Consider the following 27,951-nt stretch of genomic DNA (forward strand, 5'->3'; position numbering starts at 1 on the left):
AGAATCTCAGAATGCACCCACTTAGCAGTGTCAAAAATACTTCTGGTAGGGAGTTAAGAAATGTGAACATCATGTCAAATGCTGTCTTTTTAACGTATCTAATGCATTCAATGTGGGATAATGTTATTTAGTTCTCTCACAGGAATTTATTCCATTAACTCAAACCAACCCTTCTGTTGCTTGCTTCACTGTGCTAAGATATTAAGCTGGTGACTATGCTGTCAGCTCTTCAATTTTAAGGTACTACTAACCTGAAATGCTAAACACCTCAAATGATATCACATCTACATGGAACCAAAGCAGTTAAAATAACAGGCCAGGGTTCCAGCCTTGACCAAAACTCTGCAGAAGTCAAAATGTTACAGGACTACTACATTTTTGAAGTATGATAATCTTAAACTCCAGTAGACTGCATTTCTGCAGGTGCAGTCATTCCTCCTGCAGCCATCCATCTCCTGAGATGTAATGGAAGGTATGTAATACGGGGAGTGTATGATCTTTCACTCGTGCATAAGGCACAGTCAGCTATAAATTGTGTGCAGGAGTAATGCAACCATTACCATAGCCTTCCATTATTATTTATTAGCTATTATTACACCGCTATTCTGCGAGACAAAGATGAAGTCTGGGCCTATTCTTCATCAGCAGAATCACAAGGAAGTTTGACTACACGCAGAGATCCATAAAGAAAACGGTTTATATGGAAAATACTCTTATCCCTCTATACTTAAGCCTGATCCATCACCCACTAATGTGGATGGAAACCTTCCCGTCAACTCAGCTAAATGTTGGATTGAACTATCCATGCTAGCTACCTCTGGTGTCAGGGAAAGTGTATTTTTTTCTTTCACCAGGTAAGAGTATCTCTTATTTACTATTAAATTACGGTGTGTGCATTTTATCAAAGGGACGTGACCGTTTTGTAGGTATCCGTCTAAAAAACTACTTGGAACTGTGAAAACAGTCACAGAAGACTCTGTGAACGCACCTTCTGAGAGAAGGTACGCTGAACTGCGCCTGACCAAGTAAGCCTGATTATACAACCCCAGACTCTTTTGGGACCAAAAATGGTCATTTCAGAAAAAAAATAATGAAAAAAAAAGCCATAACCGGCCGCTAAGGCAGCTGGCAGCCCCTGCCCGGGCCCTCGGCGCAGCCCGGCCCCCTCAGCCCGGCCCCTTCGCGCCCTGGGCGCTGCCCGGTGGGGGCAGGGACGCGGTCCCCGGGCCGTACCACCGCGCGCCTCCCGCGGGGGGAGACACGCGCAGCCGCTCCCCCCCCCATGCCCCAACCCCGCCGCCATCCGCTTCGCCCTGCTCAGAGCTCCCCCCCCCCTTTCCTTTACAGCGCCTGGGCAATCCTCGCCGGCCTCCTCCTCCTTCCCCCCCCCCGCGCGGCGAATGGTACGAGCCGCGGCCCGCCGCACAGGTGCGGCCGATGGACCGAACCAACAGCGGGGGAGGGGGTGGCGCCGCCGCAGCCTCTGCAGCCGTTGCCCGGGGGGAGGGGGCAGCCGGTAAGCGCCAGTGGAGGGGGGGGGAGGAGGAGGAGGAGGTCGGGGCTCGGCTGTGCGGGGCCGGAGGGGGGGGGGGGGGAGTGCGGGGCCCGGCCGCGCTGCGCCTCCGTGGGGCTGGGAAGGGCCCGTGCGGGCAGGGCTGGGCGCGGGGTTGCAGAATAAAGGCGCTGTGCCCGGGCTGTGGGGGGGCTGCCCGCACGCCCTGAGGCTCCCGGGGTCTGCGTGGGTTCCGCCGTGTGCCTGGGAAATGGCGCCGTGTGTGCGGGGCGGGCGGCGGGACAGCGGCTCCGGGGGGCTCCGGGGGGAGCAGGGCACCGGGCAGCGCTGCCTGCCCCGCGTGGGGAGTCGGGCACGGCAAGGGGGGGCTTCTCGGACGCTGCCCCAGCGCTGTGATTGTGTAATCTCCTCCGTGTTGAGGAGCAGGCTGTGCTCTGTCACCTCCTGGGTGACCTCGTGCACGCCGATGTTCCTAAGGGAATGTCCCCACATCCTGATTGAAGGCGCTCGCCCTGCTCCTCGCTGCCTTTAGGGTGGCAGGAGCGCGGGTGTGAGGAAGGACAGCTCGGCGGGCGTGTTAGGGCACGGTTGTGGCCCTGCAGACAGTGAGGAGGAGGATGAGTGTTCCCAAGAAGCGTTCACAGTTAGTGTTTGCAGTTGGGATGACCTCTCCTGCCTTCTGGTGAGAAGTCTGGGCTGTCCCTCCAGCCCCTCCCCAGTATTTACACCTCGTGCTCCCCGTCCCAGGGCCCGCGCATCCCAGCCCTGCCTTACAGCTGGCTTTGGCTGCTGGGTGTCATCTGGGCTTCGCTTTTACTACTTTCAGTTTCTGTTCTCCTCCTCTGCAGCGTTCCCGGGGAATCTGCTTTTGTCTCCTGCAGACCAGTTCCTTTTCCCCACAGGAGGCCGGCTTTGCCAGTAAGGAAGTTTGATACTGCTTAACTGGAGCTGCTACAGTGCTTTCTCCTGGCTCAGCCTGCTTGTGGCTTCTGTTTATCAGCTATGGCTATATTCAGGTCTCAGCTCAAGTCATAGCCCTCCCTGGCCTTATTGCTGTTGGCTGGAAGTTAAAAATCCATGTTTTCAGTCCTTCTGTGGTCACCGCTCTTTCACACATCAAAATTTGTTCATTTAAGCTAAAGAGTGATGGGTAATGTTTTATCACTAGTGCCATGGAAAGTTTCTTAGCTTTCCCTCTAGGTAAGCTAAACCACTAGTGTAAAAAAAAAAATAATATATATATATATATATATATATCCTTGCACATTTGGAAAGCTTGCTTTTGGCCAGATTTTGTGCACCAAAGCCTTCTAAAGCCTGCTTGCAGTGCCAAGCAAGATGCAGGCATGCAATTGTAATACAAATGTTGGTGGCTTCTTGCCAGTAAAAGTGACACACAGGAAGGTGGCAGGGCCCCGGTGGCGTGGGGCCAGGGACAGCACGGGTGCTGCTCCTCTGCCGGGACTACCGCTCCCAGCAGCGCCCGGGCTGAAAGTGAAAATAAACTCCAGGTTGCGCTTCTCTTTTTCTTCCTCCCCTGTCTCTCCCCTCCTCCTTTGGGTAGCCGCACATGTCCTTTCTCTTTTGTTTTCCGCCCCGCAGGCTGGCTGTGTGCTAGGTCTGCGGAGACCGCCCGGCACCGCTGCCCCGGGAGGAGTCGGAGCAGGAGCCCGCTACCCGGAGCAGCGCTTTGTACGTGGCCACCCGCCCAGGCCGAGCAATAAAACTTTCCCATTTCTCTCCGTGGTTCCCACATGCAGGTTGATAACGCCAGCCCAGCCCGCCTTTCCCCTCGCTGCTGCTACTGTGGGTGCTGGAAGGCCACCGCTCCGCGAGCCGGCCTGCTGCGGCCTCCTTTCCCCGGCCCCAGGGCTGCTGGCTGGCTTTGTGGGGCCATGTGGGGCTAGGAGAGGTGCAGCCAGTCCCCGCGGCGTGAGGCGCTAAACATGGAGGCGGCGAGTAAACCAGATGGCGGGGAGCGGAGCCATCACGGCAGCGGCACGGACGCTCCCGGGGAAGCTTCCATGGACTGCTACTTGCGATCTCAGGGCTTGTACAGGAAGAGAGTTGCCAAGGATGGATCTTGTCTTTTCAGGGCTGTGGCCGAGCAGGTAACTGGTTGCTTAAAGAAAGCCGTTTTGGGGGGAACCACGGGGAGTGGGGCTCGTTAGTGGGTGCTAATGCTAAAATGTGGATGAGTATTGGTTAATGTTACACAGACATTCGCTGAGAGGAGGGGAAAAATAGGGAATTAGTGTCTCAGGGGGAGAGAAGTTCTGTGTGCCCAGGCTTCTCCCCTCTTCAGAACACGTTACCTCCTAAGTTTTGACCTTTCACTGCTGCCTCAGAGCATTTTTCAGTGGAAGATTTCAACATTTGGGTACAGCTGCTCTGTATGTGACTGCAGGAAGCTGAATTCACTGGGAAGAGTTTAAGAGCGTCGCTCTGAGTTGTGTTAAGTAGTTTACTGTAAAATTAGAGAAAGTGAGTAATTTATCTTCAATTCTTCCTGTTGCGTTCCCCTCCCCCATTTCAATGTTACTGTTAAAGGAAAAAAGTGACAGCGTCATCTTGTCTTAAATACAAGCAAACAGCAGTGGGAGCTCTGGTGCTTCAGATTGTGAGAGCCTAAATTCCTGTACTAATTATACACAGTTCACATTCTCTTTACTTTTTTCCAAAGTATTTTTCCCACTGAAATTAAGTTCAGGCAAGCAAATGCTTGTTCTGTAGGAACTGTTTTTGTTTTTTTTTTTTTTTAATTTCAGGGGAATGATCACTGAATGCATGTTGATATTCTGATTTTTTTCATTAGTTTATAGAGAAGACTTTCCTCACATTCCAGTGTATATAGAACATTTTTTAAAACTTTTTATTAAATTTTTAACACTTGATTCTTTTTTTCTTAAAGGGAAGGTCTCTAATTCAGAGTTAATAGGTGTTTAGTCACAATTTTTGCTGAATCTCTGTGCTCTGTGCACAAAAGCTGAACAGATCTGAATAGGAAGCCTCTTAAATTGAGGGTAGTATGTAAGAATTGCAAAAAGCTGCAGTTTAAATTGACTGGAACTTCCCCATGTTGTAGTGGTGATGCAGACAAAGTCATGCTAGACATACCTCTGAACCTATGATGAAAATAATACACGTATTTTTTCCAGTAGAGATTTGAACAGGGGGTAGAGTGCAGGTGTCACTGGGATCCTGGCTTTCCAACCACTGTTTGGGCAGCAGAACTCCTCTAAATCAAGGGAAAGCAGCCCTGCGGTCTCTTGGATTTGGTTGGATTTCCTGACAAGTGCATGTTGGTAGTTTTTTTTCATCCACTCCTGCTGTAACTTCGGTTGAAGTTCTTTGCAAGTGATTAATTTGAAGAATGAATCAACAAATGCTACTCCTTTCACATAGTAAATCCACATGTAGTTGAATGTTTCAATTTAGTAAATATGTGCACTCTGTGGGTACTTTAATTTTGGATAAGTAGTTGAGGTTTCACCTCTGTAAAGATGTTACTGAATGAGTAAACATTTGAAATATTCTAGTTTTATTTTTAAGACTATCTCCAAGGCTGTATTTAGACTATAGTCATCAAAAATTGTGAGATCTGGTGTCACTTTCTTTGATTTCTCCCATTGTAGGTGTTACACTCTCAGTCTCGGCACATTGATGTTAGGATGGCTTGTGTAGACTATCTTCGGAAAAATAGGGAGAAGTTTGAAGCAGTAAGTATTCTTGTTCTCTTTGTGAGCTTTTAATAAGAATATTCCTTTTTTCCTTCACTTTTCCAAAGTATATTCTCCTGTTTGTGAGTATTCATTGCAGCTATATACTAGTTGATGTTTTGTAAAGTAAGTGCCCTTTAAATTAATTAACAGGTGGCAGTAACTCAATTGTCATAAGCCCGGGGAAAGACCTGTATGCTGCTTGGACTGGGCAGACCTGGGATAGAAAGAGTAGAAACTCCAGTGTTCATTTAAAACTAAAACCATACCTTCTTAAACTCTTCAGTCTGCAGTGGACTGATGGAAATCTGAATTTTATTTTAGTATAATGTCTACTCTAATAAAAATTGGAAAATATTCTTATTGTGCTGATTAATTGGTTTTACGATATATGAGGGACTTTTCTGATTGGTGAAATTTGTGTCAGGGTCAGCAGTTTATTAGGTATTGCCACTGTGTTTCTTTGTTTTTCCCCTTTCCTAAACATCTATAACAAATTTCTCCATCAACCATGGACATCAAATATCATTTTGATGTATATCTGACCAGTGTCATCAGTGCCAACATTCTAAAATCCTTTTTTAGTTCCCTTTAAGAGTGGTAATAAATAACAGTGCTCCTTCTTGTGTTCCAGTGTATGCACCATTGAATTAATTACCAGGATAGCCAAAACAGGATTATATCTAAGCATTTCTTAGTAGAGGACTATTACTCAGGTCTCTTTGTTTTAACTTTACCCAGACACAGAGTAAAAAGCCTGCCTTATGTATACAGTGGCGTAGGGAGGAGAAGGGAAGCAGGATGGAGAGTTTGTGTATATGCTGTAATTTCTGACAGTGTCCTGTGCTCTAATGTGACCGCTCACTCAATAATGTGGAAACTGTCAAGAAAGACTTAAGCCAAGTGCAGTGAATCTCTGAGAGGATTCGACCGACACTGACTTGCCGATTTCCATTTGCCAGAACTGTTTGATTTCTTTGTGCCATGTCCATCTGATGACTTACCAACTCTTAGATCCCTCTCTCATTTTTTTTTTCCTTGCCCCCTTGCTGCCAATTCTCCGATCCATTTCTTTCCAGAATTAGCCCATTCACTCCAAAGCTGTTTGTCTAGACTTGCTTTCTTGTGGCTTTATGAAGTTCTGGGAAATGTTAGGGTCCTTCCTGACTGTAAATGTGTGTTGTTTTCTCTTCCCCAGTTCTGCCATCTTGGTTGGGTAACTGTGTTGTCAACCCTAGCTACTTTTAATGTCATGGTCCTTGCCACCAAACTCCTAGGCTCCATGTGTATAAAATCTCACTGTTCTTTTTTCCCCCTCAGACTTGAACCAAGTGATGTGACCTCTCCTTTAACCACCTTTACTGTGCTTCTGAAAAGAAAAAAAAAAAAAAAAAAAAAAAAAAGTGCTCCTCAAAATAGGTGTTTCATGTACAGGGTTGAGGTGTTTCATATCTTTTCTTATTTCCTAGTGTTTCTATTCCCTCAGATATCTCACCACAGCTCTGCTGATGTCCTTTGCTTCCCATGCCTCTTACTATACATTGTGTTTTCTGTCTAAAATATGGCATTGTTAACTTTCTTCTCTTTAAAAGAGGTATGCCGTGTTTCCCATGTCTCTTCAACTACTTCTTCATCTGCTGCTTTAGTAGTTAAGTGCTGTTGACATGTACCAGTGGTACTCACTGAAGTTCTTCTGTCTATTGTAACTATTTCAGATTGGATTTCTGTCCCTTTTTGTCTCTATAGCATAGATCCTTGTATAACCAAAAGTTTCAGGTGACTGTGTAATCACAATTTTCATTTTCATCCCCATCTTTTCCTGAAGTGTCATCTTTGCTGCTGTCTTCTCTTCTTTCTTTTTTTTTTACCTCTCCAGTTTTCTATGAGAAATTTCTGCTGCCCTTCCTTTCCTCCTTTTTGCATTATCTTTATGAGCATAGACACTCAGAAACTACTGTCTATGCTGCTGTTTCTCGGCTCCACCTTTTTACTTTATACATGATTACTTCTGCTAAATTCTGATCAGACTTTGATGCTTCTTGGGAACATCACCATCAAGTCAGGTTCAAAATGGCTAAAGCAGAACTTCTAATCCCACTGTTCCTCATGTTTTCCTTATCACCTAGTTTCTTAAAAACTGTGATTAGAGGGGCGATTCTGCCTGTAATTTAAGAAGTAGTTCCCATTATGAACTTTATTTTGTGTTCTCTCTGTGCACGTTAAGGAGCGCAGCTGAAGGATTATTTCCTTAGCCTATCACTTAGTGTTGTCTGTGTGCATCCTTCCACTGGAGTTTATTTGAAGTGATACAGAAAAGGGAAGAAGTTCTTTATGACTTGACTACACGAAGTATAGGTACTATAGAAATGTGACTCCTGCTTGTGCTTGCCCTTTGCTGCCAATTTCTTTTAACAAGATACTTTGATAAGCAGACACATACTCCAGTGATGCCTTGCATTCCTGGGATGAGTTCCTCATAAACATCTATTTGATGCCCTCTTTACTTTTTTTCGTATTCTTCTTTGGCTGCTGTTTGTTTTTGTTTCTTTTGTTTTGATTGTGTGAGATCTCCAAAAGCTGTTTATATGGTTTTCTAGGATGCAGACCTATACATTTAAAGCCTTTTTTCCCCCTCATTTCTACATCACTATGTGATTGTGAGCGCTTTGAGGGCAGGGTAGTCTTAGATTTCTAATGATAATGTATGTGGGTCGCAGTGGGGAATACAGTGGGTCATAGACTGGGGAATCCATTTTCTACACTAATAAAAATATTACTTTTTTTTTTTTTTAATACAGTTCATAGAGGGGCCATTTGAAGACTATTTAAAATGTTTGGAAAATCCACAGGTATGGTACACTTATAGTAGAAAGCAGTTATTTTGTTGATTGGTAATTGGGATTCTTTTTGCAAATATTTTTGAGTTTGAGATTTTTGTATTACGTGATTATATAGATGTGTACTCTATTGTAAAATGTTTTGGGATTTTTTTCTATTAATTTAAATGTGTTATTCCCCCAAATTGTATCCAAATGTTTCCAGCCTCTAAAAATGCCAAAAAAACAAAGCATGGCTTGCTTTTTTCATCACCTAGACTTTTAGACCTTTATTCAAGGTTGTCTTAAAAACAGTTACTGACATAAGGAATATTATGTACAGTAGCCGCAGGCTGTTACAAAGATACAGATGTAAAGCAAAATTGATTTTTTTTTTTTTTTCCTATTTCATTTTAGTCTTTTTTGTTAGGGTGTTAACAGTTTATATAAGCTGGGTCTGTTTGCTTTGTGTTAGTGCATTTCATAAGACCATGTCAAGATACATGTTTTAAGCAGGAGAGTTAACCTTCAGGGCTCTTTTTCCAGTTCATCTTTAGTTTAAGGCCTACAAAACCAGACAGTTCTGAAGGCAGAGAGTAACTTTTTTTTTTTTAAAAAAAAAAAAAAAACTTGGTAGATGTCACATTTGGTAGGCTGACGGTTGTTTACCAAAAGAAAAAAACAAAACACTATCACCTCTCAAAATCACCCTTATTAATGATAGCTCTGCATTTATGAGATTGTTTTAAATTCTTAATTTAGTACGGAGCAATTTTTACTTTGGGGGGGGAAGGAGAGAAGCTTCCAGCTTCTATTCCTTAACCTTACTGGAACAGCTATTATTTCAAAAAATACTCGGAATGCACTCAAAGCTCCTTGGCTGAACTTCTGTCTCAGTGTCAATATATTTATTTTTGAAAATGATTTCTTGCTTCTCTTTATCTGTGCGTGAAGTATGCTAATTGTGTGTTTGAACTGAATTTTATTTTTTCTTTTTCCAATACAGGAATGGGTTGGACAAGTAGAAATAAGTGCCCTTTCTCTTATGTACAAGTAAGAAAACTTCTAAATATGTTTTACTGAGGTCAATTCAGTTTTGTTAGTTAACCAGCTTGAGTGCAAAAGATGGAATTGTGTATTGCATTGTAGTTCTTAGAAAATAACAAATACGCTTTGAAAACTGCAGCCGTCAAGGTATTAGATAAAAATAGAAGAGCGAGCTTTCAGAGTGACACTTAATCTCAGATTAGAGTAGCAGTTTGCAGTATTGTCAGTCTTCTCACCTGCACGAGCAATTGTGGGTAGAATCATACTGTTTTTATTTTTGTTTATTTTTATATCTTTTCTGTTAAAACTGCTTTTCTTCCTATTTCTCACCAAGGCCTTACTAGTAGCACTATCACTAAGCAGTGGCCTGTATCCATTTCTTTATTGCCTCTCTACAAATACTCTGATGTAGGTTAGCGAGATTTTAGGGTTTATGCAAGAAAGCCATTCTCATACCTCCCCTGCGTGACGCTGTGTAAGTCTGCCTGGTTTATTGCTGTTTTTTTAGCTGTATTCTCTTTTCTGTGGAAATTTTCCTTTTTCCACTGTATCAGTACAGGCAAAATAGAGTAACTGCATCTTGAGCTATGCTTAAGAAAAATTTTGGTATTTGTGCATAGAGAAGCACTCTTCTTGGTGAAAGTAGGGATGGTGGTGAAGGTAGAGGGAAAGTAGGGATTGTGATGAAGGTAGGGGGAAAGAGTTGCTTCTCTTCCTGCATGCTGGCAGACTGAGGGAAAGCAGAAGTAAAAGTTTCCAGCTCTATGCCAAGTGGAGAAGTGAGAGAGTTTGACTTCTCAAGCACAGGATAAAAATATAGTATCAATAGATTTGTCGTCATTTCAGCTTCTCAGATCCATAGCATGTCTACTTTGGTTATGCTGTTTTTTTCTCCTCCCTGAAGCAGGCGGCTTCCTGAGCTACAAAATTCTTCTCAGAAATGCTCTTTTTGAGTTGTAATAGAAGGATGGTAGGGGGTTGGTTTTGTTTTCAGTCCAAAAACTGCAGTGAGTATACTTAATCATTTTGCAAGACTAATTAATCTTTTCTTTTGTGAGCAAAGTTGTTCTTGAAGGAAGTGATGGGCTAGTGAGCGAAGAATTCAAAGGGAGCACTGTGGATAAAAGAGAGAGGAAGAAATAATTAAACGTCAGATCATGACATTGATTTATAACAGAAAAACACGTAGCAAAGAATGAGTTTCTAGAAAAAAAAAAGCATGTTATGTTAGCATCAGTTGTGGATTTTCCTCTATTTGTCACTTTGACATATTATACTTCAATAAAAAAAAAGAATTAAAATTCTACGTTTAAAATGTGGATAGCAAACTGAGAATTTACATACCTGTAGTAGCCCAACTGTTCATTTATGGTATTTTTAATTATCTTAAGTGTAACGAGGGAGTCATTTCACCTTGAAAAGTAGTCATCGCATAGGAGTAAAACTCAAGTTTGCAGAAATAAAATTTTCTAAACCCGTTTTGAGAAAGTACGCAGTGGCAACACTGCAGCAGCACACAATTGCAGTTTTGGTCCAGGCTTCACCCAAAGCTTGTTTTAGTTCTCTTGTTTGAAGAGACAACTGTGGTTTTTTTTTCCTGCTTTAAATCCGGCAATTTGAGTCCAATGAACACAATGTGAAGTTGGACTCTGAGCTGCTGGCTGTGTCCAAAGAGGAAAGGAAAGTGAACCTCCTGGATGTCTTTTTTTTTTTTTTTTTTTTTTTTTTTTTAGTGTGTTAACCATTTTACAAAGCAGCAGGCAAGAAGAGTTTCTGACCACAGATGTGGGCTGCTCTGTTAGCTGGCCTCAGTGCCCAGAAGTGTTCTTGGGCACGTGTAATCGATCCGCTAGGACAGATTTAGCCAAAGTCGCTGCTCAGCTTCTGGAAACATTGCTGTTTCCTGTTTCTTTTCATAAAACCTCCTCTTTCTTCTAGTGGATTTCCACATGGCATAAATGAATTTCTCTAGAAATGGGCAGCTATGAACTTTCCAGGCACAGTTCTGTCTTGACTTCATGGATGTGCTGCACTTGTCATCAGCTCTGTGTGCGTTGCATCAGTCACTGTGTTATAGTAGGCCAATGTCTGTGCTTACAGAAGAAACACCACATTCTCTGCTCAAACTTACTGACTTCTTTGGTACCCTTTTCATGTATAATGCTGTATTTCTCTATATTTCTCTGAATTGAACTTCTGTCATCTTTCTTGTGTTGGGAATGGTTGTAGAAATACTTTTGGGACAGTGCATGAGCATACACCTCCAAGGCAAATGGAAGAATATGCAAATGTGTTCAGAACACTGCATAAGATCATTTTTAAAATTCAACAAACAGTAATTATATCAAAATTGTCTATCTGAAAATATTGGTAAGTTGGGAATAATAATGATTGTACTGCTACTTAAAAAAAAAAAAAAGAGAACACAAGTGCTTATGGAAAATAAAAAAATACAATAAATGGGAATATTAATATGGGATGACAATTTTGCAAGAAATTTGAATGTTTGCACTGAGAGAGGAGTAGAAATAGCTTGGAAAAAAAAAAAACAACTGTGTATTTAAATCACTACCTACCATTTCCGTGTTAAGTCTCTTCTGTGACATTATGAGCTAGAATTGCTATGGTGCTCTGCAAGCTCCTCTTCCTGTGCATCATGGCGGATGTGGTCTTGTGTAGAAATTTGACCTATAGTGAAAACTGGACGTATAAGATAATACTGGATGTTAAATGTAAATATTTTCTGTTTGAGCTCTTCCTGAGAAAGCAAGATATTTCATAAAAGCAGGTCTCCTTTTGATCAGCGTTTGTTGCACTTGTCTTCAGTATTCTTTTCCACTAGGTATTTTTTCTGGTTATGTATGTTCCTTGAACTTGGCTTGAATATTTCTGTTTTTATTGATGAGTTTTCACGTGAATTACAATTTTTTTTTCCTTAGGAAAGATTTTATAATATACCGGGAACCAAATGCTTCTCCTTCACATGTAACTGAAAATGGCTTTTCTGATAAGGTAAAGTAAAGAATTGGCTACTGTGAAAGACTGAATGAAGACTACTTTAATTAACAACAAACAGTATAATGACTTTTATTATTCGACAGAAAGAAAATGTTCAGAGAATTCGATTTCAATAAATTATTTTGTACATATTTAAGGCAGCTATACTGTTAATACAGGTAGCTCTTTTAAAATAGCTGGTTCATATTTGGGGTGTGGCATATCTTCCTGGTGGTCTAAAATTTTGAAAACCTATTTACAACTGATGTAGACTCACAGCTATCAGTGTCTTAAATTCTTCTTGACTTTTGGTCAAATTGGTTTTGATATAAAAGATGTTCACTAAGCTTTTTGGCTGTTTCATTGGAGCTTAGAGATCTTGATATACAGCAAAGCTCGTTGGTACATTGAGTTTAAAAGGCAGTGTTCATATGAAAAATCAAGTGAGATGCAAAACTTAAAATCTGTGTGTTTTTTTAATAGGTATTGCTGTGCTTCTCAAATGGAAACCACTATGATATTGTTTATCCCATAGAGTATTCAGAAAGGGCTGCTCTGTGCCAGTGTAAGTATTATGTTGGTTAGATAAAAGCACGTATTTTTACTGGAAATGATATCATCAGGTTTCAGTTAAAGGGAAAAGGCTCTGTATGAAGATTTATTCTGTAGGAGCTTAGTTTTCCATTTGAATTGTCAGTGATTGTATGATTTTGCAAAAAAATAAATTCTCCTGTGCTGATTCTTGAGACAACAGTGCAGATTATCTACCCAGAGGAGAAAACCTACCTCCCTCCTTGAGTCTGGGTGCTCTAATATGAATAGAAAGTGTTACACTAATTTATAATCTGTTGCATTGTCTTAGGTCAGCGTTCAGGTTTTGATTTTGTTTCAGATGATGTTAGCAAACTTGTTTATATTAAGTTACATATGCAAGGATAATTTTCTCAGAGGAAATAATGGGAGTTGCATATACAAAACAGACTGAAAATGTCTGCATGGATTACTGTTTTTTTTTTTTTAAAAAACAGATTGAAGCAATGCCCAAAGGTTCTAACCAGGCTTGATGGGTCACTTGGCAACCCCTGCAGGGATTCTGATTCTTCATGAAAATTCTGCCCATGTGCAGAGTTATAGGCTAAGGCCCAATTTGCCTGTCAAGAGACCTGATTGCTGCTAGTAGTTTCATGCATACTTGTTAAACTATAATAGCTGCAGCTGTTTTGGCTTCTAATGACTTCAGTGTTTCAGTTAACACTTCAAAATGCTCGTTTGCTTTGATTGAAGTAACTTCAAGTGCCTCTATCGTGATGGTGTAAAATCTCATTTAGCTTATAATCGATCTTGTCCTGCCACTTTCTTGTCCCGCCACTTTCTTGTCCCCTTCTCCAGCTCTTCTGTATGAGTTACTATATGAGAAGGTATTTGATACAGATGTGAAGAAAATCATCGCAGAACTTAGTACTGCTGGTGTGACAGAGGAAAGTAATGGTAGCAGTGAAGTGTCTGCTTCAGATTCAGAAGATGACAGCTACAGGTAAATGGGGTTTAGAATTTAACACAAGATGCCTGTGAACAATACATATCTCTTTACGTAAAGGAATACTGATGTTGCAATGTGTCCCCCTTCTGTTGAAAACACCAGAATCCCCTGGGAGAGTTGTCAGTATGCCAGTCTGGCGTGGTAAAGTCCATGACAATTTGTTGCCTCACTCTCAGCACAGTAGAATTACAAGAATTTAATCCAACCTGTTGTACTTCTACACTTGGGCTGAGATCTCTGCTTGATAGAGGGTGTTTAAATTTAGCTAATGGAGAAATAAAGATGTAGCTTGCTTAATTTTGTTGTAATTTGGCACAAATACTTAATGATATTTCTTATCCATTTAAGAAATGGATGGGGGCAAATGAGTGTTTTATTGTATGTGTATCAGATTGTGTAAACAAGTCAGAATGTTGTTTTTTTTTTTGTGTCTCAGAGGGTATCTCAAATTATCTTAATTTTTCAGCGGTTTCAACTGAGAGCAAAGATCGATGTTCTAATAAATTTTAGGTGGCACTTTTTTCTAGAATGGTAAATCTATAAATCTCAGCTCGAAGAAGCACACATACAGAAAATAAGTAAGAAGTGGACAGGTCCTATTAATCCTATGTTTGGGTACACATGTGTGGTGCCAGGAGTTGGACTCGATGATCCTTATGGGTCCCTTCCAACTTCATGATTCTATAGAGGGTGTTTAAATTTAGCTAATGGAGAAATAAAGATGTAGCTTGCTCTGCTTTGTTCCTTGATTATTATAAAGTGATTATATACATGGGTTTCAATTCCTCTTTCTGGACCTGGATGCTCTGGATAGCTTTTAAATATTTTTTCCTATTGATTCTTTTTGCATAGTAAGTCTTTTACAGTGCCAATTTTGCGTTTATGTATTGGCAGGTTTTCTTCTGTTGTCTAAGACTGTTCTTAAAACCCTAGCTTGTGTGAAATTCCACTGAAGCCATGAGAATTAGTGCAGCATGCCCCCTCTTCCTGTTGAAAGTCATTAAAGTCCCTTTTGGGGGCTTTGCATGTGGCAGAAGAAATTCATTGAGACTTTGGGAGCTGTTTTTTTTTTGTTTTTTTTTTTTTTTATGCCCAAAACAACAGCGAGGAAGCTGATGGAAATCACCAGAGAAAGAATACCAAGTTCTGGGAATGGGATTAGCTTCCTTTCTTGTATGGAAAAAAATAACAGGGAACATTTCCAGTTAAAATACAAAGTATTTCTGCCTAGAGGAAAAATCATTGTAGTTAAATGTCAAAGTATGGAAACCCTCTCTATTTCTTTGTGGTTTTGGAACTTTCCTGAGCTTCTTATGCAGCAGCATTACCCTGCATTATTGTGATTCGTGAGCAAATACACTACTAACCTCTGTAACACCTTCGTAAATTAAGGTCATGTGCTCACTTGAGACCATCAAACTCAATGCTTTTGATTTAAACCATATGTCTTTTGACGCAAGAGCTAGTGGGTATGACTCTTGACCTACTTAACCTGAATTATGAACATTTTGCTCTGTATATAAAGTCTTGAATTTTTTTTTTCATGTCTTAAAGTTGACTCCAGCTTGTTTCTTCACTGAGTTCTCTGAATGATCTTTTTCATTTTATAAACGTCAACATTTCAGTTATGTTATTTTTCAATGTTAGAAGCTATTTTGTTTTGGAAGAAGTTAATGCTGATAGTTGCCTACAACTTGCAGTGATGTCAGGTGTGGAAAATAGAGTAAGTTAGAGTGCCTGGTACTTGTTAACTAATCAAGCATGTTTTTTGTTTGGCTTTGATGGCTTCTTTTGTCCTTTTTTTAGAAACAGCAAAATATTAGTGGAATTTCTTATTTCCTTTGTCACCCTCTCTTTCTTTTTAACTGATGGCTAAATTTGTTTGTATAAGGTAGACTTTCTAAAAATTGTACTTAGGAAAAAAAAAATCTTAGTTTTAGCTCTATATGGTATAGAAATGAAGTTATATCTAAAACCTACTAGAAAAAGACGTTGCATGGTATGTTTCATGCAGAAGAACAGGAAGAGAATAGTAGCTTTATTTTATCTACTTCCAAGGTGTTTCTCACTGGGTTTCCAGTCCTATTTGCACTATGCTATCACTTCTCCCTTTGTTCTTTTGCAGAAGTAAAACCACAACAGTTGGTGATATGAATGGATTAAAGTCTCTTTCTGGCAACAAGGTATTTATATGTTAAGATTAATTTTCCTCCCATAAAATTGTATTATTATTTTCAGTGTTTAGTGTTCGTGAGATAATGTTGAAATTCTAGTTATCCTAATGTAGTATCTTAAAAACGATCCATCTTTTGGCACATTGAATGCAAACATTACTTTTGAAACAAATAATGTCCTTTCTAGTGCTGTTTAGTTTTCATTTAGTTAATTCTGTTCTGGTACAGTTAAAAGAACATCATACAATTAATTTTTCAAAACTCTACGCTTTGCCTTCTTGGCTCATTTGTATTTCAGATCAGAATTTTTAAAAAGTGATTAAAAATGCAAAACTTATAAACCTCTGTGTAATTGACCATTTAGCACTTTGTTTCATTTCATACAGCACCTTAAGAGCAATGGAAATCCCACCTTGTTGGTCTTGCCTAAAAAAGTTCTGAGATCACTCAATCCATCAGTGTACAGAAATGTTGAATATGAGGTTTGGCTACAATCCAAATGGGGTAAGTGACTGCATACTTACAGTTCCAACTTTTGCATGCTGATGTATGAAGGGGAGTCCTCTAGAACAGTGATGAAAATGACAGTTTCATTTTAGGCAGGAGTCTTCCTCGTATGAGTCAGTGTGTTCATTGAGGGCTACAATTACTGCTTTTCAATTTTTACTATATTTATAAAATGACCAGTTTAGTGTATTTAAACTAACAGTATGTTACTGCTAATGTATTTACAGATCAGCAAAAACAAGATTTTTCCATTGCTGCTGGCATGCAATACTCAGTTGGCGATAAATGTAAAGTAAGTAATACAGAATTACAGTTTGAGACACGAATGTTTTCTTTTCAGGATGCCAATTTTCCCATTTAGGTAACTGTTTTTAAATATAAATTCAATAGTTTCTAAGTATTTCATGCTTGTGTATGTGTATAACTTGGGGACATGGTTTAGTGGGTGATATTGGTGGTAGGGGGACGATTTGATCAGATGATTTTGGAGGCTTTCCTCCAACCTTTATGAGGTTGCTCATATGTTCTGGACCCCAACCTCATCAGACCTCCACCACTCCCGTCCTCCCCCCCAGCCTTCCCCCCAAAGGGTGAAAAAAAAAAAAAAAACACTCAAAAAACCTAATGTACAGTTGATTATTTATTGCTTAATAATGTGGGCTTAAATTTTTATATTGGAGATCCTAAGGTTGTTCTTTGTAGTATTGACTTAAAGGTACAGAAATTACTAGTAGAAAGAACTCTGTTAATTAACATACCTTCTTGGTCAAATTTTTTATATACATGGTGAAACAATAAGTATATGGGATAAAAACGCAGGAAGGGAAGATGAAGGACATAATGCAAAGTGAAGTTGACCAAATTAATACAAGCAGAAAACCAAGTGCTATACCAGAACACTGTTAAGTTTGGTTTATATTTAACAAAACAATTTTAAGAACATGGAATGTCTGATTTTTTTGTCCGGACATGATTAGTGTCACTTGTCTACAACTTCTTCCTTTAGTTTAAAAAACTTTTTAAAGAATTACCTCTGAATTGGAGTCCTTTATGTTCTTTTTGAAACTAAATTTTAGTGAAGTCAGTCAAGGATTTTTCTCTTCTGCACCTGGATTTTAACAAGGAAAAGCTCTGGGATTTTTTATTCTGAGAGAAGCTGAAAATACTTGCTGCACCGATATGTTCCAAAACTACATGACACAGTTTAGAAGTAAATGTTTCATTAAGTAATGTTACCTGGAAAGCTGTCGATGGTGGTGTGCTTTTTTGATTGTTTATTTATTTTTTTTTTTTTTAGAAAAGCTATGAAGACTTGTTTTTGATGCATTTACTGAATTATGTAATGTTTATTTCTCAAGTGTTGTGTTGCCTGGAGGAAAAGACCTATTTTTAATAACGCTAATAGTTTAAGGAGTTAGATTACCTTGTTCTCTTCCTTTGAGGCTTAGGTCCTTTTTTCTTATTCTTTTCCCTTAGGTGCGCTTAGACCATAACGGGAAATTTTACAATGCCCACATTCAAGAAGTCCGCTCAGAGAGTGGGCCAGTTATTGTATTTGTAGAAGAGCTTGGAGAAAAGTAAGTGTTTTATTTCTTCTGGAAAAGAGCGCCAAACTTACCCTTGGTAATGGTAGCATTACTTTAGTTCAGAGTTAGTTTCAGCCCCTGAAGCGTATGTACTTCTTTACTTGAAGCAGTACTGCTACAAAAAAAAAAAAAGGAAATATATTTAAAAAAAAGAAGAAAAGGGGGTTGTGCATTAATTATTGCCAGACTTTCTAATGCAATGTTTTCTGGATATTACTTGCAGAGTATATAAGTAACTGCATTATTATTACTATTTGATTAAAAAAATAGCATTTTGTGTACCTTGCTTCACTGTTGGTTGGGTAGCTCTACCTGATATCAGAGAGAGAGCGAAGCTGCTGTTCAGATCAGTGTAATCTCTTCACCCTGCCTCAGGACAAATTAACTGTTTAAAATTGGTGATGATGGTTGTGGTGGTTTTATTTGCGGGGAGGTTGTCTATCTCTATTTTTATCTATAGATGTTGTCTTGAGCTCCTCTGTAAGTTCTTTGACTCTTCTGGGACAAAAAAAAAAGCCAACATTTAAGCATGATGTATTTTGGGAAGAAGAAACACTTTCAGTCAAGATAAATGAGGGAAGGAGGAAGATTTCAGTTAAATCACATGCAATCTGCTGTAAGAAAACTGATAATTTTTCAAGAATTGGGCTGTACTTCCTGTCTATAAACAAAAATCAACCTTTTTGTCCTGCTGAATACTGGCTAAATTTGCATTGCCTTATCAGAGAATTTAAAAAATAGGAAAAAGTTCCACATGCTGCTTGAGTGTAATCCTAAAGAACAAAAGACTTTGAGTCCAATGTTCTCAAAAATGGAAAGATCTGTCAGTCTTTAAAACATATGGTATTCATTTATGCACACCACAGACTAGTCCTAAAGCCATCTTTTTTCTTCCTCCATCATTCTTTTTTTTTTTTTTTTTTTTTTTTTTTGTAGGCATTCTGTGTCACTGAAGAGCCTTAAACCTCTTCCACAGGCCTCTCCTATGGAGGGCTGGAACACTGTGCCAGGGAAGAAGATGAAAAAGTTTTTCCCAACGTGGGGGCAGAATGCTCAGCCCGGTAGGACTAAACCTGTCTTTCTGTGGCAGAATCTTTGTTGTCAGATACTTTGTCCCAAAGAACTTAAAAATAAATAAATAAATAAATAAATAAAAATAAAATAATAATAGTAATAATAATGAATAACTTCAGTCTTCCCTTGTCTATCACAGATGTAGATTGCAGAGGGTCAAAGAATCAGAACAAGTCAATAAAACCCCAGTCAGCACTACCTCCTCGACTTCAGCATACTGTGGGAACCAGGCAGCATCAGTTCATATGTTCTGGACCCCAACCTCATCAGACCTCAACGGAGCAAAAAGCTCCAGGCAGGAATCCTTCCCAGAGTGGAAGGTAAAACTGAAAATAACATCTTGCTTGTCTTAAACTCTTAACTGAGCTTCTTGGAGCCCCAATTCCTGTTTCAGGTGCTTCTGACTATTCTTTTGAAACAGGTTGCTGTTGAATTCCTAGGAAGTGTTTTAAGTCTGTAAGAATACACACAAGCTCATTTAAAGAAACAAAAACAAACTTATTCCCCTCCCATTTATTTTTCAAAATTGCTGCTATCATGAACTCCCACTTGTTTTCTTGCATGGCAATACCTGGAAGCACTGTGTGTGAAGCAATAGTTTCTTCTTGGAAGGTGGATTTTTTTTTTTTTCTGTTTGAGGCTGAAGTAATGTTGCAAGTTGCACTTCTTGGGCATAGCTAAGATCTTTTAGCATCTGCAGAGCCTGGTAAAGATGACTGCCATGTATTATGACTGATGACTTGGAGTATGAGAACATCATTTTGCCTGCATTTTTGGTAGTGATTTTTGATTCATTATGCTGCTGCTGCAGCAGCAGAGATTGTTTTGATTGTTTCCACTCTTTCCTATTGGAAATACTTTATTTGCATTCATACTCTTAATGGTCTATTTTGTCATTCTTTTGTATTGTAACTTCTTGTGATATAAATGACTTTGGGGTGTCTTCTGAGACTGCCACATCCCACATTTTAAGGGCCTCTTTCTCACTCCTTTAACCCAAATACATAAGTATCCTTTAAACATTTAGTTAAGTAGTCCAGCAAGCTCAAATAGTGATGTTGTTAATTTTGTGTAGTGATGTTTCAGGCATTGAAGTCTATAATGCATTTTCCCTTCTCTGTTTTATTTACAGAAATGTCCTTTCCTGATTTTTCTCTTGCACAGCCATAGATAGCAGATGGGTTTGGTCAGTTCCCAGTAGGCACTATTCTTTTTCCCTTTCTTGAGTTTTATCCACATGGATAACTTGCAATAGGCAGGAAGAGTTCCAGTATGTGTAGAATCACATAAGCAGTGATGTATAATTATATTCTTTCTAAATCATTAATTTTTATTGTGTTTGATACTGATGATAATGGATTTTTTTTGATAATGTGATCCTGTTTTGATTTTTCCTTTATAGAAAACCAGATCGGGAGAGAACCGAGGATCTGAACCACGGTGGTAGAGATTGTAACTATTTTGGCCTATCCCCGGAGGAACGCAGGGAGAAACAGGCAATAGAAGAATCTCGTTCACTTTACGAGATCCAGCAGAGGGATGAACAAGCTTTTCCTGCCCTTTCCAATGTACGCTTTTTTGTTGTTGTAATTAAGAGCATTCTTAGCACCTGTCCATGAACTGTTAACCAGAAGTTGTAGAGTTGCTGCCTTTGCAGTACGGTACAATTCAAAGGTTGTTTACCTTTTTGGTATACCAAATATGGTAGAAATAAGAGCTTCTGAAGCCATGGGATTCTTTCATTGTGATCTTCCTGTCTTTGGAAGGCTTTGCACTCCCCTACAGTTATTTATCTGTTGTCTTTTTCCTCATCTGGTAGGATCATGCCTGAATGTGAGGACAAAACTGCCTCAGAAGTCCAGTTTATTACTGAGAAAAAGCTCAGTAAAATGGCACTGTGGTGCTTGAAGTATCACAGACATCTAGGCGGCTTTTCTGAGTTCACATAAAAACTTGTTTTATTTAGGACTGACTTTCCTTTTTAGCCTGAGAACTCACAGATGTGATAACTTGCCTGGTTTAATAATAATGCAAATATTTTATGTCAGACTTCCTTGCTCTTTCTGCACTAGAGCCCAGCTGGCTTCAGTGGATTCCTCTCTCTCTGAAGGAAGATTGTATCCTGTAGATTTTTTGATAGTTTGTTCTACTGAGGTTATTTTTTTAGATGGATTGAAGTCTCTGTACATCCAGGCAGTAAACAGATCCTGTGGGTAAAAAGATGCAATTTTAAAGTGCAAATTAAATTCTTCAACTGAAGCAGTTTTTGTTTGTCATGTAAAGCTAATGACACGAATGCTTTCAAAAGAGATGCTGCAAAATTTAGAAATGAATGAGAGGGTGGATGAATCTGAATACTGATGAAGGCTGCTTTTCCCCCCTCCTTGTTCTGCACTTAAATAAGTATATCTGTCATGAAGGAAGGCCTAACAGTGTCACGTCAGATGATGGTGTCTAATATATGTATTTGCATTTCTGCTTTTGTCAACTTCTTTAGAATCAGTTGGTCTGTCAGGCTGCTGCACAGACTGTGGATAATACAAATCCAAAAAAGTTCTCAAATAATGAGAGAAGAAACAGCAAGTGGACAGCAGAGGTGGAAGAGCAAAAGGATAAAGGTAAAAATAAATATTCTTAGATCAAAGTTCGTTTACCTTTTTTCTTTTTATTACCAATCTATTCTCTCCTCATTGCCTAAATAATTTTAGGTAACAGCACCCAGCTAATGTAAGGTCAAGGTAGTAAAGGTGTGGTTGGGGAAGAAATTGCATGTTTTCCTGTTCTGTGAATGTGGCTGAAAGAAGTAGGTAGGTTCCTTGCTGGAACTTTTGCAGTAAATGGGAAGAGGAATGAAGGGGAAAAAAAAAAAGGATTATCAGAGCCACCCTAAATTAGATCTTGTTGAAATTCTAGCAAGTGTAGCAGAAAGTACTAGTGGGAGGAGTATTAACGGTGTTTACTGCAATAAGTCAAGAGAAAAGCAGGTCAAAGTATTCAATGAAGTCTGGTGAAGAACTAGCATGCAATGGTACAGAAAGCAGGGAGAGGATTGCGTACAGAAAAGGTGACAATACCACCCTGTTCATGTTAGAAGGGTTCCTCTCTTGAGTCTCTTGTAACGCTCCCTAGCTTCTCTTCGTTGACTCTAAGCTTTTCCTCTTTTGTCAGGAAGTGGAAAGTGGCAGTAATAGATGAAAGCTGTATCTGTCAGGAGGTACTTAATTAATCTTTGCCAAATACCTGCCCTTTCTCCTTCCCCCCTTCCCCCCCCCCCATAAATGTTGCCTGTCAGCTTTGTTATAACTAAACACCAAAATTAGCCTTAGCTGTTCTGTTTTTTTCCCTTCTTCACTAAATAAAAAGTCAAACTCTAGCCGCCTCCTAGAAGCTGTTATTTTCTTGCATTTATTTTTGTTGTTCCTTTATATCTGGTAAAAGCAGAGGCATTGATGTGTGCTGATGGAACTTGTGCCTTTCAGTTCCTCTTACACCATTTTGAATAGCCTTGCAAAGACTGATATTACCCATTTTTCTTTACTGAAAGACCTGAACCTTGTTTAATTTGATAGCCAGTTTCACCTGTGATGCCAAAAAGATTCCTCATATAGAGGAAGCTCTTTATTGTAGTGTCATGATGAATTTCACTGATGTTCATGGCATGTTGTCTTTTCTCTGTTTTTCGTGATGTTTTGGATTGTACTGCCTCTGAAACTAAGTTAATATATCTACAAGAATAAACTGTTATTTCCTTCTCAGTACTTTGATATATCTGTCAGTACTTGGGGAATTGCCAGGAATTCTCATAGTCAATATTGGGTTTGTTTGCATTGTTGTCTAGGTGTTACAGTGGTGGTACACACACTAAGCTTTTAAAAAACGCATACCTATTTGGCAGCTGCTTTTAAACTGATGTGTGTGAATTTGGTTGACAAGCAGTGTTAGCCAGATTTGAAAAAAGGTAGAACATAACAAACAAAACAAAAAAAATTGTACTGATCGTATTATATGAAGATGATGCCAAGACTGTTCTTCAGTAGCTTCTCCCCGCCACCCCCCCTCCCCCAAGTATTTGCTGGTGCTCAAGAAATTGAAGTTTCTGCATCAGTCCAAAATCTTTCTAGATCTTTTGAACCAGTGAAACTTCCTAAACTCATCTGTCTTCTATTGTTTTAACATTTGAATATGGAAATGCAGATCTCAAACCATTTTCACTTTAATCAAAGTACAAATTCATTTTTTTCACAGCAGGGACTTAGAATGAATGATATGTGTTTAAACTGAAAAGACAGCTACATTTGGTGATGCCTGAGGGAAGTTAGAAAGAAAAATTGTTAACAAACATCAATGCAGAATTTCTGTAGAGGTTTGAAGACCCAGGTTTAAAGTCTGTTCTGTTACTTCCCTATCTACTAGTTACTTTAGGATGTTTTGATCTTTCATAAAAACTGAATTCTGAAGTAATATGCACGCTGAGGTAGGTTTTATTTTGAGGTTTAACTTTGGAAAGACAAACTTTAACTGGCTTAAGTTGTGATAGCCATAAATGGTGTAATGGTTCATTTACTAGGTTATGTCTTGGTGTTACAGAGTCAAATTCCAGGCAGATCCACTTAAGTCAGAAGCTTGAGCCAAATTCATCCGAGGTAATCTTAAAGAAAAGACCAAATTTTTTTTTTTTCTTTTAATGTTATTGCTTCTCTCTTACACGATTAGCAGAGCAATAGCTGCCTTTATAGCTGTGATTGCTGCTGCTTTACAGCTTTAATTGAAATACTTAAAAGATTTGAGGCTTGTATTGCCATCAGCTTTCCTCAGCCCCTGTAACAGATACTTAAAGTCTTTCTTAACAATCGGAGTTCCCAGATCTGGGCTATCGAGAGCACTTACAAATATGCATTTGTAATTGCTTAGTACAGTCTGTACTTCCAGCACAATGGGACCACAAAAGATGTGATGTTTACTAATAGTTACTGTGCTAACAGACCGCGATCTCTGAAGTTCAGTGAAGATTTGTGGCCCATTGTTGGCTTCTATTCTTTGCTGTCCTTTCAATGAGCAAAATGTTATACTAATTATAATAACGATTGGGTTCTTAGCCCACTTTGTATGTAGAATGCTTTAATATTTTTGAATCCATATTGGAAAAAAAAACCACTCATTAGATTAACTGTGTTTCTATGTTTCTAACTTTGCTTTAGAAGAATAGTCAAGATGAGAGGTGTCCGAAAGCTTCATCACCTTTGGAACAAGTAAAAACAGATTCTCCAGTTCTTGCTGAACAAGTAAGAAATGTTTGTTTAATTTCAAAGTTTTCCAGTCAGGAGACTTCAGACAAAGGGGAGCTTCATCACAGCCATGTATGTATTGTGATACTGGCTTTTAACTATGCAGTCATTTCCATAGTGATAACGCTAGAAGTCCATACCTTGAGTTAAGAGGAAATCTTTTATATCCAGTGTAAAGAGTGTGGAAAATGCTACCCTTGACAGAAAAGTAAAAACATATCCTTTCTTTTCTGAGAAAGGTGTTGATTCATATCTCTTTATCCAAAGTTAATTGTGTTTTTCACTTTCAATTCTTTTATGTATGCAACTTGATACGTTTCTAGTTGATGTTTTGCTATTGTGCTGGTGGCAGTCTGGACAGTACTGAGTCTTCAAGCTTTTTTTTTGGAATAAGTTGGACATGTTAGGGCTCACCAACAACGCTTATTTAGAATAAATTCACGTGATCTTTTTGTTTCTCTAGAAACTGACAGAATGCTTACCGAGTGTAACTCCAACACCCTCACCAGTCTTTTCTGAGGTGCATTTGCCTCCAACAGTGCCTTCTGTACCAGCCATTGTGCCAGCTTGGCCAAGTGAGCCAACAACTTACGGACCTGCAGGTCAGAAGAAATATTAATGTGAATTAGAAACTACTAACTAGCTCTAATTGTCTTGCTACATTGAAAATGCCTTCACGGGAAGTTTTGTGTCTTGTAACTTTCCATCCCAAAGGCAGTCATCTATGGGAATGTATTTATTCATTGCTCAGAGTTAGTGAGAGTTCTGGTAGATGTTTGATTACACATGTGTAGCTCACTTGACTCCTTATCTGAAGGTAGAAGAGAGATGTGTACTCAGCTCTCCATGTTTCCCATGAGTGGGATTGCTCTGAGTTTTGATGGGGCTTATTCTAGAGATCTGCTTAATATAGAACACAGTCGGCATGTGTAAGGTTGATAGGTGTTCTGTGCCCCACATAATAAGCCTCTGATTTGCTAAGGACTCAGCTTGGGTCTGGTAGGTCAGGCTCCCTTTGGAACTCAGCTGACTTGTAGCAAAACCAGTATAGTATTTTTTTTCTGTGCTGTGAATGTTACCTGATAAATGTAATTAGATGAGATTCAATTCATTATTGCTCATTAGATCAGGTGCTGTATTTTATCCCACTTTTGTGTTTCTGTATAAGAACTAGTCTTGGAATCAGCATAGAATGGTACTTTAGTAACCATAATGATCCTTTCATACGTGACAACATCTGTGATGGAAGATGCATAGCCCAGGTAATCTCAGCTCAGATTGAGGGTTGATGCAAATGACTAGTCTGAATGAGAATTGTAAAGGTTCATGTATACATTTCAGTTCACACCTTTTTCACCTTTTTTCTCCTTTCCTTTTTTTAGTAAATACGATAAGGGTTTATCTATTTCTGGAAATCTTAATGGTTTCACTTCTTTCTGAAAACTGTTCCTTGCATTTAGCCAAATCTTTGGTTGTTTCAAATTTCCCAGCTCTAAAAAATTTCCTCTTACGCCTCTCCGAACACCTTTGTTACATTTTTAATTCTTGTCTTTTGAAGCTTGTCTTTTCCACTTCCACTTTCTTTTGTAATCTTACATAGATTATATAAGATTATGGATTTTACAATTTTACATGTGAAATAAAACTTGTGTTTGTGTGTTTTCTGCTAGGTATTCCAGCCCAAATACCTGCTTCTTCACTGATGCCAGCCCCAACAACAGGACCTGACTCTATTGTATCACAGGCTCAGGTAACATCTGCTCCAGTTGCTGGAGTTCCTGTGTCGATGCAAGCAGTTAACCAGCCTTTAATGCCTTTGCCTCAGACTCTGAATCCCTATCAGGATCCACTATACCCTGGATTCCCTTTTAGTGAAAAGGGAGAAAGAGCCATTGCACCCTCTTACTCCCTGTGCAATAATGGGGAGGACTTACCTAAAGGTGAGAAGCCAGAACATCTGTATTTCATACTGTTTTTCCCAGCAGGCTTTCTTTGCCTTGCAAAAGACAACTTCTTTTGACACCGGCTAGCAATAGGACCAAAGATTTATTTGTTGCCGCTTCATGGTTAAAGGGGTGGGAGGGAATGCTGTATGCAGTTGTTTTGCTTCACTTTATGGTGTTAATATTGCAGTTATTTTAAGTGGCTACACTTAGAAATCTGGTATGATTGTTTTATGGTTCTTAGCTTGACCCACTGTATCTCCAGGTTTTGTGAACTGATAGGATTTTATTTGGGGAACTGCTTCCATTTACACTAACAAAAGTAACAGATTGTCTGTTGCAATCAAAACCTTGGAAGTTGTTCAGCATTTCCTTACTGGTCTGCGGAAAGGCAGGTTTTGGCATACTATAAATACAGAATATGCTCATAAAGAACATGCCATGTTTGACTGCATTGGTAGTGTATGTTTACTGAACTGTACCTCTAAAAATCAGAATTTCAGTTCCGTAAGCATTTAAAACGGAAATTTAAACTGCAGGTGTGTTCCATTTACTTTACTAAGGTGGGTGGGGAACAGGAACAAACAAAAAAACAACAACAAATCAAACAAGGACATGCAAAACAACACCATACGTGTGTTTCTCTACTGAAGTAGAACTTTATGCAAGGATTGATTTCTAGATCAGATGAAGTGTATTACAAGTATTCATATTTCTATTTTTTTTTTCTAGATAAGAACATTCTTAGATTTTTCTTCAATCTTGGTGTGAAGGTAACTCTTCAAACTTACATATATCTCTGCTTGTTAGCTCATACAATTTGCTTTTACTTGGTAGTACAGTACTGAAGAATGGCTGCTGCAACTATACACTTCTAGTTTATCTTTAAATTTGAAGTACTTTTTATTTGGTCTTCTGTTGACTGGGATCCCATTGCTGGTCCACACTGAAGTTCAAGTCAACAGAAATAAATTTCTCAACAATGGTAGTCAGAACTATCTGCTTCCAGTAGTGGTTATATGCAGTCCACAGAGACTGTGCTTTACAAATTCACAGGTAAACCAATATTGGCTTAAAGATGCATTCTTCTGGAAGCAGCATATAGTAAAAGCGAAATGGCCTGCTGACTTGGACCCCGTCTGGGTACTGGCAAAGCCGTTGTAGTAAAAATACCTTGAATTGCTTTCCCTGGGGAGACTTCCTCAAGTAGCTGCTTGTCTGTCCAGTCTGCTCAGGTTGAAGACTGCAAAATTCAGCACAAGTTAAAAAGCAAATTTAGATTTGATAACTGTGTACCTAATGCAAGTTTTTTTGTTTTGTTTATTGCAAAGTCTGTAAGTCAGTAGGAAGTGCCACTGCATTATATTTAAACAGTGTTTGTGTCATAAACGTGTGTGTATTTGGGACTGTCCTTATAGAACTTCATATTATTTAGGGTAAAGCCCCTCATTTTGAGGCTTCAGCACCATCTAATGGTGAAAGTACCGTGCTCTGGTAGTGCGGCTGACCGAATAGTGTGGTAGACCTGGCAACTGTCTTCTGGGTTCTCCCGTGCATTGCTTTGGTCCCAGATCCTGTCACCCTGTTGTCCGTCATCCAGCTGCTTGTTCAGAGTGGACTGACTGGTTCCCATTGGGAGTGGGTCTGGGTAGGCTCCTCCACAGACTCTCTGTACAGATGATGCAGACTGCTGAGTTTGGGAGTCTACACCCTTTCCTACTCCATTGTTTTCTTATCCTTCTGCCTCCAG

The 27,951-nt window shown here is 39.4% G+C and overlaps 1 protein-coding gene across 4 annotated transcripts in view; it reads left to right on the forward strand.

Annotated features, from left to right (window-relative positions):
- The first annotated feature begins 1,369 nt into the window (after positions 1-1,369).
- Positions 1,370-27,951, forward strand: part of OTUD4 (OTU deubiquitinase 4) — a 30,387-nt gene continuing 3,805 nt past the window's right edge. Inside the window, exons 1-21 of one of the 4 annotated variants that reach the window (XM_082758987.1) lie at positions 1,370-1,516; positions 3,274-3,624; positions 5,149-5,232; positions 8,031-8,081; positions 9,055-9,101; positions 12,035-12,107; positions 12,576-12,657; positions 13,482-13,626; positions 15,758-15,815; positions 16,193-16,310; positions 16,541-16,605; positions 17,790-17,890; positions 18,836-18,960; positions 19,113-19,293; positions 20,376-20,541; positions 21,471-21,591; positions 23,561-23,616; positions 24,172-24,255; positions 24,722-24,860; positions 25,929-26,198; positions 26,934-26,974. In XM_082758987.1, the coding sequence (XP_082615113.1) occupies positions 3,460-3,624; positions 5,149-5,232; positions 8,031-8,081; positions 9,055-9,101; positions 12,035-12,107; positions 12,576-12,657; positions 13,482-13,626; positions 15,758-15,815; positions 16,193-16,310; positions 16,541-16,605; positions 17,790-17,890; positions 18,836-18,960; positions 19,113-19,293; positions 20,376-20,541; positions 21,471-21,591; positions 23,561-23,616; positions 24,172-24,255; positions 24,722-24,860; positions 25,929-26,198; positions 26,934-26,974 (2,172 nt within the window). In that variant the 5' untranslated portion in view covers positions 1,370-1,516; positions 3,274-3,459. Of the gene's footprint in view, positions 1,517-1,952; positions 2,432-3,115; positions 3,625-5,148; positions 5,233-8,030; positions 8,082-9,054; positions 9,102-12,034; positions 12,108-12,575; positions 12,658-13,481; positions 13,627-15,757; positions 15,816-16,192; positions 16,311-16,540; positions 16,606-17,789; positions 17,891-18,835; positions 18,961-19,112; positions 19,294-20,375; positions 20,542-21,470; positions 21,592-23,560; positions 23,617-24,171; positions 24,256-24,721; positions 24,861-25,928; positions 26,199-26,933; positions 26,975-27,951 lie in introns of those variants that run through there. The other 3 variants (XM_082758986.1, XM_082758989.1, XM_082758988.1) reach the window with 3 other exon arrangements.

The sequence above is a fragment of the Aythya marila genome, assembly GCF_965140915.1.
Source record: "Aythya marila genome assembly, chromosome: 4".
NCBI classification, from domain to species: Eukaryota; Metazoa; Chordata; class Aves; order Anseriformes; family Anatidae; genus Aythya; species Aythya marila.